The sequence below is a fragment of the Erithacus rubecula genome, assembly GCF_903797595.1.
Source record: "Erithacus rubecula genome assembly, chromosome: 21".
Lineage (NCBI taxonomy): Eukaryota > Metazoa > Chordata > Aves > Passeriformes > Muscicapidae > Erithacus > Erithacus rubecula.
In genome coordinates, this window is record NC_136673.1 from 2,448,191 (window position 1) to 2,460,358 (window position 12,168).

Consider the following 12,168-nt stretch of genomic DNA (forward strand, 5'->3'; position numbering starts at 1 on the left):
GCGGGAGCCGCGGCGAGCGGGGTGTGCGCCGCGGCCCTGAGGGGAGCGGAGACCGTCCCGTGCTCCTGGGAGGAGCTGGGATTGTCCTGTTCCTGACGGACCGTCCCGTGTCCCCTGAGGGGAGCGGGGAGTGTCCGTGTCCCTGGCGGGACTGTCCGTGTCCCTCAGGGAAGCAGGGACCATCCGGTGTCCCTGAGGGGAGTGAGGACTCTCCGTGCCCCCTGAGCATTATAGAATATGTAATTTTTTAATTTAAAAATAATGTTCTTTGATGTTTGATTCAGTGCGTGAAACAGCAACCAACAAGCTCCAAGTGTTAGAAAAACTGGTGACTCAGGAGGCCGCGCACAGGAGCAGGTAGCCCAGAGAAGCTGTGGGATCTCCCTGACTGGAGGTGAAAAGTGTGGCAGTGCTCAGTCTCCTAAAGCCATCTCAGCCTCCTCAGAGCCAGCGGGACACGATCCTGTGCCCGTGCTCCATGATAACCCTGCAGGACCAGCAGCTGTCTCCTAAAGCCATCTCAGCCTCCTCAGAGCCAGCAGGACACGATCCTGTGCCCGTGCTCCATGATAACCCTGCTGGACCAGCAGCTGTCTCCTAAAGCCATCTCAGCCTCCTCAGAGCCAGCAGGACACGATCCTGTGCCCGTGCTCCATGATAACCCTGCAGGACCAGCCACTGTCTCCTAAAGCCATCTCAGCCTCCTCAGAGCCAGCGGGACACGATCCTGTGCCCGTGCTCCATGATAACCCTGCAGGACCAGCAGCTGCACTCCCCAACCCACTGTGGGCCTTTCCCATCTTCACTCCAGCCTTACCTGAGACCACTCGGTGGCCAAATTTATGTGACAATCGGTATAGAAAGAGAAGTATTAACTTCACCAATTCTCTCCCTGAGCAGAGATGAAAGCAGGGCAGCCTTTGGGTCTGGAGCTCTTTCATCCCAAAGTACCTCTCTCGGCAGGGAAGAGCCATCTCTCCTCCAACAGAAGCTCTGATAAAAGGCTCTGTGTAGGTGGTTTGATAGAAGCTCTGTCCTTTCCATAAATTCAGGATGAGCACTAATAATGGATTTTAGCACCTTTTATAGCTCTGGCCCAGTATGGAAATCTCCTTTCATTTCTAAATACAAGCTCAAGAATCTTCATTACGTTAATGAGAAGCAGAAATCCAACAACGTCCCCAGAGAAGGATTTCAGAGTTTAAAACTCAGATAATGAAAGGCCCAGATCTCTGAAAAGATAATTCTTGCTTCTGCTACTCACAAACTCTTCTTTTAATCCTTGAAGAACAAGTGGGAAACAAAGGGGTTTAAATTCTTCCTTCAGGCCCATCGGGGGAGTTCAGGATTAGAACTTAATTTATGATTGTTTGTTGCCAGCAACCCTCAAACAGTACAAGAATAAAATTCTGCTACTTTTGCCTTTTCCTGACCCTTTCTTTTATTTGACCATTAAATCTAAAGTGGTTCAGACACATATCTTTTGATCCATATCCTCAGCTACAACCTAAATGGTTTCTCATATCACATCCCAGCTTTGGGGTTTTTTGTTTCTATTTTTCCTGGGTATAGCAAGCAACAAAATAAATGGTTACAATAGCAGAGCCCAACAGCTTCCAAGAATTGAAAAAACCTTGTAGCAGCTGCTAATTAGGATTTTAAAAATCTGCAGTGCCTAAGATATTTTAGAGCACATTTTATTCAGAAGAATTGTTAAATGTATGAAGATGAAAGAGATGGATTACAGGAGAATTAAATGTAGGGTTTAAGTGAGAAATAATCATTTTCTATGAAAGATAATGACTCCTCTCGAGGCTAGTATCAAGATTTATTGACCCAGGAGGTTAATATTGATCAAACCCAAGGCAAACAAAATATTAGACCTTGAAGGAGAGTAATCTTGATATTGAAGCCTTGCCACAGAGTGAACAGGTCAATATATCTGGGTGCCAGAATCTCAGGTTTTGAACAGGGAATGGTGGGGGATATTAAACATGTCTGACATGTTCTGTGGACACACTTTTTATTTCATCAGCAGGAGGTGTTTTATAGCTGTGTCCTTCCCTGCAGAGCACCTTGTGAGGGTTTCAGGCTTCACTCCCAACCCTCATTGCAAATCTGATGGGTCTCTGCCTCAGGTGCAACATAAGGCTAAAAATCAAACAAGTCCTTCAGCTATTTATTCATATCTAAGTGATATTTTTAATAGATTTCATTCCAAACACAAGGATCCTGCTACTGCAAAACCAGAGTGAGAATAAACTGAAAAACCAGAGTGCTGCAATTTATAGATTTGTTATTGAATCCAACACTCTAAATCCAGGAGGAAAAAAAAAAAAAAAAGAGTTAAATTCTGCTATAAACTGACAACAAGAAAACAAGTAACTTATGTGGATTAACTAATCAATGAGGATAAAGTCAGAGACAAGGAAATGTAGCACTAGAGACATGAAAATAGTTTATAGGATAAGATCACCAGTTAAGATGCTGGGGGCAGAAGTTGCCTTTTTATTTCTGTTCATATGGCAACAAGCAGGGGAGGGTTTAATATGCCCAGAAAAACAAAACAAAAGTGTGCACCCATTCACTGCTGAGAAGAGCAGTGTGTACAAGATAATCTGTAATTTTAACTGATTTCAGTGAGAATAAATAAACAAAATAAGCCATGTGTATCATATTTTATTCAGAAAACAAGTACAAAAACAATTAAGCTAAAAGCATTTAAAAATACAAACATAAAATGTCTTTGTATTCCACCCAACCAGATTTTAAGCATTGTATTTTTAAATCTTAAGTTTATATATAATTTATCTTTATTGATCCCGATTTTAGTTTTATTTGAAAAACACTCTGAAAGAATAGAATTGGAAAAAAATCTGATCTCTTTATAATCAATTGTTCAATAATCAAGGGTTTCTGAATTCCAGTAAGAAATATTTGCACAGTATTTATTTTAAAAAGAACTAACAAAAATTTGTTTTTCTCAAAACAAAATAGGTGGGACCACAGCAATTAACATAGTGAGAAAATGCTTCTGTTTCCTTGTCAAAATCTTGCTTTTTCCAGTTTTGCCAATAGCAAAGGAGAATTGATTTCCTCTCTTTTGTTTATTAAAGTACATTCTCTGCACCCCACATTGGGATGTTGTAAAAATTCAATGGGTCCTGTGAATTGCATGATAAATAACCCAACTACGGGAACATTTCTAATTGTTAGGAATTGAAGGTGCTGGTAGAAAAAAAAAGTCTCCAATTTAAAGTGCATCACATCAGTATTTGCTTTATTTGTATAAAATAATAGACATTTAACCTGAATGTCTGGCTCCAGGTCCTGCCATTCCCTGTGCCACCTCTCCAGGCTCCTTTCAATCACTTCCACAGTTTATTAAAAGAATAAAAATGGTGCACAGTCACCTTTACAGCAAGCTTTTTTTCAGATAAATCTTATTAAGAACTCTGATTGTATCAAGGATCAAGCTATCAAATATGGCTTCAGTCATCCTCATCTTCACTGTTAATTCATCATCACCATAAGAAGTCCACTGAGATTCTTCTTTGTGGAGCTCTTGGATCTAAATATAACATGGAAAGGATTTATTACATCAAAAATAAGAGCTTCACAAAAGTACTGAGACACTGCACCTAATCCAACAACTTTACATCTCCATCATTAATTTAATTTAAATCACTCACAAGAACTGGAGATACTGGATTATTAATTCCATTTTAAAAAGGTAGTGATTTGAAGTTCTGAAGTTAAGTAAATGTGATTCTTACAAGTGGATGAGAATTTCCAGTTTAAATCTAGAGGAAATAAACAAATCCCCATTGGAAAGTCTGCTTACCAGAATAAGGTCCACTCTGTCTCTCTTACAGTTTCCATACTTGGTCATATTTAGGAATTTTCTTTTCATTTCTAAGTCATTCTTTTCCAGGTTCATAATTTTAATTATTTCACCCTGAACAAACGTCTACAAAATAAAGAAGGCTGAAAAGAGCTCTCCTCATAAGAATTCTGGTGGTGTGAAGGTTCCAGATCAGTGCCAGGTGCCAGTGGGGAGATCCAGAAACATCCCACAGTTTAGGGGACTGATCTAGAGGTAACTGATCAATACTGGCCAACATTTTAATCATAATGTCACTTTAGAGGTTACACACAAAATAGTCATAATTAGGAGAGTTTAAGGCCCATTCCCATTAACTGCATACATATGGAATATTTTGACTAATCAGCTTGGTCTGTATTTATTCAGACATTTCAGAGTAATTCTTCTCCCATCACCTCAGTTACAAAATCCTCACAAATTTCCCATTTCTTTTTGCTATTGCAATCTCTGCTCTTTTCACTCTTGTTCCTGTACTTTCCATTGCCAGAACATACCTTGGCATCACTGACATCTGTCCTTCTGCAGAGATACCTGGAACAGTCAGATCCCACATTTTTTTTCACCCATGGGAACACATTTGGCTTGGCAGTCACTTGATATTCTGCACACAGCACCTCATGGCTCAAATCAAATATAACCTGTAACAAAGTCAGGAGAACTGGATTCCTGTCCTCAGTTTTCCAGGAAACTTGGCTTTCCCTCAACAGACCCAAACCAGACACTGGCTCAAGTATCCAAGGTCTTATGGTGGAACTCTGGCAAAACTCTGGATTCTCTGCAAGGACCTTTATTCTGCTGGAATTATTCTGTAGCAAATTGCACAATACTCCTGGTAGTACCTTTCAGTGTCTCTTTAGTTATATTTAGTGTTAGAAACTGGAATAACATTAAATATTAGCTAATATGTTTTGGCCTCCAGAACAAAAGACAACAAAAATTAATTAGCAGTGCATAAAAAATACCTGATTATACATTCTCTTGCTTTCTGCTTCCAAATCATTCCCTGGGAGATCATTATATTCCAAGTACTTTGGCACATCAATGTTCCTGAAATTTGAATTTATGTTCTCTGGGGTCCATAATTCTTCCACAGCATATGCAGACAAATTTTTAACATAAGAACTGTTATGTGGTATCACCAGAGGAGTTTCCACAGTTTTCTTCCAAGGAGCTGAGTGCCACTGGTCTAATTTGTACAAGTATTGCTTTTGTGTCTGTCTCACCAGCATGGTTTGGTCAGAATTAGGCTGATCAAAATCTTCAGAGCTTCCAAAAACACCAGCATCAAGGATTTTTAAAAGGAGCTTCAAGAGAGAAAAAGAAAAGACAGATGATATATTCCATATTTTTAGAGGTATTGAGATTATTAGCAACAGATCAGGGTTATACCTAAAGCCATCTTATTCATGGTCTCAAAGAAAGGCTTACTGATGTATTATTTAAAAAAAACCAAAACTTATTTTAACTGTATTTGGCAGAATTCAGAATTAAAACTACAGTTCTGGAGTTCCATGAAAATTTTTGACATTTAGCAACAACGTTGTTCTAAACAACTGCTCTCCCCACCATCACCACCCTCAAAGAGATTTTCTCACAGCCCAGAGCTGGAAATGAGTCAGGCAGATGAGCTGACAAGTATCCAGGTTTGCTTTGAAGTTATTAACAATTGACATTTATACAGATTTATCTGTTTTGACAACTAACAAATTCCAATAAAGAAATCACATTTTCTTTGTTTGGAACATACACGTGCTAAGCAATGGAAACAGGATAATTCCTAAAATAAGGAATGGGTCACATGAGATGAGCAGTCTGGTTCCTAACACTGATATAATTTTTATGGATGATGAAATACTGGGCCACACAAATTCTTGCCCCTATAGACCCAACTTCAGGGCCAGCACTTGAAATAAAAACTTTTTCATTGTACTTACAGGCAAAGTGGTTAGAGAAGTCTCTGGAGATAAAGGAAATACCTTGTCTGCTTTTGATCTGTGTTTTCTTTTAATCTTCTTATATTCTTTAACTGCATCATCTATAAATTTAGTTACAATTCTGTCTGTTACTGTGTGACAACCATGAATGCAGAGCATATCAAAATCACTCAGTAAAACATCAGAAACGGTTGCAGATGGTTCAGATAAGGCAGCAACTGAATTTTCTTTGAGGAGAAATGGTTTCTGATTGTCTTCTTGCCTCAGGCCTTTGCCATAATTCATCATGTCTTTTTCAAAGGCACTTTTATATTTGTGTTGATCTGTTTCAGAAAATGCAATTAAAATGTCAAACAGAAGTTTTTTACTGACTTCACTTGCAATATCATCAGCAAGTTTAATTCTTTTCTGATCCTCTACCAAGCAACAAATATTTTTGCTTGTGTTTACCTCATCTGTCTTGCTTTTCTTTAGAAGAGCATCTGCAAATATAGTTTGTTTTATTTGTGCCAGTTCTGTTTTTTCTTTATCTGATCCCAAGCACATTAAGTTCTTTTGACAGAGGAATTCATTACAGTTACACTGGCTGGAATGGGGAAACTTTTGCCCTTTTCCAGACTGCAAGGCACTGTGTAACCCAGACTGGTTTTCTTTCACTTCTGAACCTCCTGCACTGTTTGTGTCCTCTGCAAACCTCACTCTCTGCTCACCATCCTCAGAATATTTGCAGTCTCCTTTGAGGGAGTTATCATCATCATCGTGGAAGGAGTCAGAGTCTTCATCCCCCATGTAACTGGAACTATTTTTGTTAACCCCCAACAAGTGTGAAATCTCATCAGGTCTGACAAAGACCCCACAGTGCTGAGCACATTCAAAGTACTTCACCCCTTCATAAGTTCCAGCATTGTCACCTTCAGCTTTGTCCAGTGCAACACCAGCCCAATGGCCAGTGCCAAAATGAGTCTGGCCTTTGAACATCAGAGTTCCAGGCTGGCTCTGCCTTACCAACACTCTGTCCCCAATTTCAAATGGTGATAATGGGTCATCACTCTCCTCTTCAGTGCTGGGCAGCTTTTCATCCACTTTGTATTGTTTCATTGGGAATTCAGGACTTTGACTTCCACCAGAAGAATCTGTATTTGACACAGGCAGAAATTCCAAATGCTGCAAAGGCATCTCCTGTTCTCCATGCTGGTTTTCTGATAAACAGCTTGAAAGAGCTCTAAATATACATTGTTCTGAGAGACAACCAAGCTGAGTTGAAAAAGCACCACTTGTCTCTGTACTGAGCAGGGGAAATCCTTCAGGCATGGTGTTATCAGGTAATGGGGGTAATGCATCCATTTCCAGTGATATATCTTCATCCATGCCCTGACCAGACTCTGGGCCTGTCATTTGTTCTGGTGGAGATGGGAAATCATCCGTGCTGGAGGCAGGATCACCATTTTTCATTGCATCTGCACCTAAAGGGGGAGGAGGAAGATCTTCACTTGGAAATGATAAATCCTTTTTGTTAGAGGATGGCAAGTCAGCACTTCCAGAGGACAATCCTTCATCCACAGGACACAGAATTTCTGACAAGGTATCCTCATCAGTTGGAGGGAGACCCTTATCACTACTGGAGGCAGCATCACTGCATGAAGGGCTGGCAGCTGCATCATTCCCCAGCATTGGAATCTCCTGAGAACAGGGTTTGTTTCTGCTGCAGCTCTGTGAGGCACCCAGGTGTGGCTCATCTGCTCCCTCAGAAGGGTTTTCAGACTGACAGGGATGTGCTGACTCCATTCTGGTGGCATTTGCTTTGTCTGGTGGAAGGAAAGAAAGCAGGTGATCAGTGCAGTCAGGATCCAAGGCATCTCTGGGGTGTTCCTGGGAGAGGGATGAAGTCTCAGCTCTGTCATCTTCAGGCAGCTCACGTTCATTGTGTCTGTCACTAGGTGATGTTTCCTTTCCATTGTTTATTGTTATTGGCATTTCTTTTGAGAGATTAGTAAACACATCACCACTGTCACAGCCAAACTCCTCTGGGACACTGACATCTGTGTCCTCTCCATGTTTCAGCTCTAATTCTGGGTCTGAAAGGGAACTTTTTGAGATGTTGATCCAAACTGCAGACACTTTCTGGAATTCTGAGTGAGAAGAGTCTGATTTGGAACTTTCACATTTCAAAAGGAAGTTATTAGACTTGGATGATGATTCTGTGGAAGTTAATCCTTCAGAAAACACTTTTAAATGTAGTTCATCAGAAGCTTCAAGAGAAATATGGTCCAAAGGCTTCAAACATGGACTGGCATCCACCTGATGGATCTCAGAAGGGACAGGCACTTCCACTTCTTTAACTGGAACATTTAAAATATTTTTTTTTAAATCAGCCTTTTAAAAAAGTAATTTATAGAAAGCTTGCTGATACATCACTTAGGGTACACAAATCTACCATGCTCCTCACTATGATATCTAGGTGTAAGTTAGGAGTTGGACTTTATGATCCTTGTGGGTCCCTTCTAAATCAGAATATTCTGATTCTATGAAATGCAGAATGATGGTTCATTAGAGAAATGGCAGTAATAGAAAATATAGCCACAATATGTAAATATTTATATTACAGCTATTTTGCATACCCAGAACTATGTAAATTATATCACTTACTCATATATAAACAGACAGTTTTATTTTTTACCTGTCCTACTGAGAGTAAGAAATATGAACTGAGGATAAAATCTGGAAACAAAAATAACTCCAGCATGTCCTGTCCAAGTCTATCTTCAGCTGATCTATGTTCTTTTAAAAAGAACAGCCTTAAATTCTTGAAAAACTGTCTCAAAAGAGAGCAAATTGTTAATGACACAATCAGAGTAAGTTATGATTTTGTTCTGGGGAAGCAGTATAATCACATCTCTTAATAAACCATCTTGCCCAGCAGTGATTTATACAATGGCTATAGTGAGCAAGACACTGTGGTAATAAATGAGAAGATTGTCTCTCTTTCTGTCTGGATTAAAATTTGATTCAAGTAGTTGAAACAGATTGGACATAATAGCATTAAATATGATTGACCTGTTCCTTCAATAGTATTTTCTGCCTGAATTAGGCATAAGTTACACCAAGTAGGAAGCATCCCCATACCTTTCACTGGGTACTTTCTGCCAAGTGGATTAATATCTTCATTATCTTCAGGATCATAGTCTGAAGGAAGTGCCTTTTCCTCCAGCACAGATTCCTAGAATGCAAATATTTAGGAGATAGAGTTAATGTCATAATGAAAAAGTGCACATAACCAACACACTTATTTTGACTTCATGTTCCTAACTGCCATATGAATCTTGTGCTGGTTCTATTTTAAGGCAAATATAATCTGGGCCAGCTTTTCTTTAGGCATTAATGGAATTGCAGAGGTGGTCCTTACCAGAAGTACACACTTTTGGCCTTTTGTTGTAATGAGTGTGGCTACAGGTTCCATTCCAGCTGAATTTGTAGGTTCCAGAGGTAAGAAAACATTATCATGAGCATTAAGGGACTGCTCCAAAACTGGGAACTGCTCCACCTGTTTCTGGTGCTGTACCAGTGATTCCTTGTTCTCAGTAGAAAAGCTGTAAAGAGTTAGACATGGAATGCTTCACTCCTGATCAGTATAAAATATGAACATACCCATGCAGGTGGATAAATAGCATAATCACCACTCTGCACTCCTGCACAGGACAGAGATCTATGGACAATCAGCCAGAATTTGGGTGCATTTGAGTTCCACCAGCCCCTGGCTGCTCCAGACTGACACCAATATTCACTGTTCTCCTACGAGCAGCCTTGTCAGTAATAAGAAGTGAAAGCACAGCCAAGAAACCTTTTAAAGATTTCTCTGACTTGTAATCAATAACACCATGAATTATAGATCAGTTCCATGCAGGAATTTATTTGAAAGCCTTCCCCTGTGGGGACTTGAGTAAATGCACAAACCTGACTCACCACCCTGCTAAAGCTCTGGGTAACACTGAATGAAAGGGGGGTTTAATTCATATAGATAAATATATGTCTTTAACTGCTTTTTCTCTTCCTGAAGCAAAGGAGATTTTTATTTTGAGAAGTGTGGATGCTGTGGGGGTCTCATTCACACTGCTCAGCTCCTCCAGCCCAGCAGGAAGCAGACAGGGATACAGTGGATACAGCTCCTGGGGAACAGCAGGATGGGGATTTCTCAGTCTGACTAAACTCCTGAATTATGTCTCCCTGTAGGATTTTACATGACACATTTGTGCTTCAGTTTAAGCCTAAACTTTAGCCACATGTTTTATAAAATCCTCCTGTGGTTTAATCCTCAGTGAAGCACAGACCAGCTCAGAGGGGCTGAGTGATACAGAGGGTGACAAAGGAGTGAATTTCACCAATTAAATCAATACATTTCTACTCATTCCATATGGTTATTGTGAAGCCTAATTAATATATAGTTGCAAAGTAGTTTGGGTTTGTAGTTAAAGCCACCATGAAAACCTGAACTAGCTTTAGCAGTTGTGTGGCATCATTAAAGGTGCCCTGAGGAGCTCACCATTTGGGACAGAATGATAAGCAGTGATATCTGGATGTATCCACTGCTTGAACACAGGAATTCTAAAAAATTATCATCATAAACTCCCTCTCTGGAGTATCTAAAGCTCACACAATTATCTAGGACATACCTGTCTCCATCTCCACTGGATTTGGTCTTACCTTCAGCAATACTGAGAAAAGTTTTACTTACCCCTCATATTTATTGCTCTTTTTATGCTTTAGCTGGACACAACTGTCTTTACTCCCTGACTTAATAATCTCCTGCTTCCCAGCCAAACTGTGCAGCTTTTCCTGGAGTTGTGCTGTTGAATGCTGCATCATTAAGATTTCTCTCTGCTGCTTTAATAAAAGCTTCCTTTCTTGATGAGCTGCCCTGTGGATGTTTTGCAGGTTCTGGATTTCTGCCTACACAAAGCAGAGAAAGAAAGGAGCATAACAGAGTGAGGATAACAAAGAGCTATACTTAAAAATATGTATAATATTTCTTAACATAAGGCACTTTTAATCCCAAAATACCCTGGAAATTTGATGTGTAGGTGGTTTTCATTTTTTATAAAAAAAATTCAGTTTTATTTTTCAACAGGGGTTTCACCTGTGAAAATTAATGACAGGTAAAGGGATGTTTTGATGGGGAGTCAAGTGGTGAGACCTTTAAAAATGAATTGTCTTCAGATAATTCAAAACTACAGGGTGTTTGTGGTTTGCACTAGGAATTCCTTCACTTAAAAGAAAAGCTTGCACTATGTTAGGAGCAGGACAGACATTTTCTGACTACCAAGTGTAATTATGAATCCTGCATAGTGGAATAACTGAGACTATAAAATTAGCTGTCAGATTAATTTAATATATTTCAACATCACAAGCATAAATCAATGGAAACCTACATTATATTACCTGTTTGTTATGGCATAAATAGAAAAATCCACAATAACAGCGAGGTAGCAGAAGAGAGAAAAAAAAAGATGTTTTCTTTTATCCAAGATTTACAGACTGCTGACTTTGGCACAAAACCCACCTCACTGTGGGTATATATGAAACATGCAGAATAATGGATGCAAAGTGATTTTTTTTTTTAAACACAAACCCCACTTGGTCCAACAACTCCAGACACCTCCCTGTGGATATGAGATGAAACCCAGCTCCTCTCACTGCAGCATTACCTGCTCCTGTTTCAGCTCCATCAGGATTTTGTGCTGCTTTGCTGCCATGGCAGAGGCTCCAGTGCTATCCTGAACGTTTTCCAGAACGCTGGAGGTTACAAGGATGAGAATCAGAGTCAGATCATTAAATGCCTTGAATTTATGGATGGGAGCAAAGCTCCTCTCAAGGGAGTTATGGAAGTTGGTATGGAAGACTCTGCAGGCTGGTCAGTGCTGAGGGACACCCCTCACTGTCCATCCCTGAGGGCTCCTCCTGGTCACTGCTGAGGGACACCCCTCACTGTCCATCCCTGAGGGTTCTTCAGCCTCATGGTCAGTGCTGAGGGACACCCCTCACTGTCCATCCCTGAGGGTTCCTCATCCTGGTCAGTGCTGAGGGACACCCCTCACTGTCCATCCCTGAGGGTTCCTCCTGGTCAGTGCTGAGGGACACCCCTCACTGTCCATCCCTGAGGGTTCCTCATCCTGGTCAGTGCTGAGGGACACCCCTCACTGTCCATCCCTGAGGGTTCCTCATCCTGGTCAGTGCTGAGGGACACCCCTCACTGTCCATCCCTGAGGGCTCCTCCTGGTCAGTGCTGAGGGACACCCCTCACTGTCCCTGAGGGCTTCTCAGCCCGGTCAGCGCCTCACACCACCACAGAGAAGG

General features: G+C 40.6%; 1 protein-coding gene across 1 annotated transcript in view; it reads right to left on the minus strand.

Moving 5' to 3' along the window:
- Positions 1–2,663: 2,663 nt before the first annotated feature.
- CCDC187 (coiled-coil domain containing 187) overlaps positions 2,664–12,168 on the minus strand; it is a 33,228-nt gene continuing 23,723 nt past the window's right edge. The window contains exons 19-27 of the mRNA XM_079324570.1: positions 11,520–11,607; positions 10,550–10,764; positions 9,224–9,407; positions 8,875–9,037; positions 5,821–8,159; positions 4,849–5,190; positions 4,381–4,524; positions 3,845–3,970; positions 2,664–3,571 (exon numbers count right to left, since the gene is read on the minus strand). Coding sequence (XP_079180696.1) covers positions 3,416–3,571; positions 3,845–3,970; positions 4,381–4,524; positions 4,849–5,190; positions 5,821–8,159; positions 8,875–9,037; positions 9,224–9,407; positions 10,550–10,764; positions 11,520–11,607 — 3,757 coding nt within the window. The 3' untranslated portion in view covers positions 2,664–3,415. The remainder of the gene's footprint in view (positions 3,572–3,844; positions 3,971–4,380; positions 4,525–4,848; positions 5,191–5,820; positions 8,160–8,874; positions 9,038–9,223; positions 9,408–10,549; positions 10,765–11,519; positions 11,608–12,168) is intronic.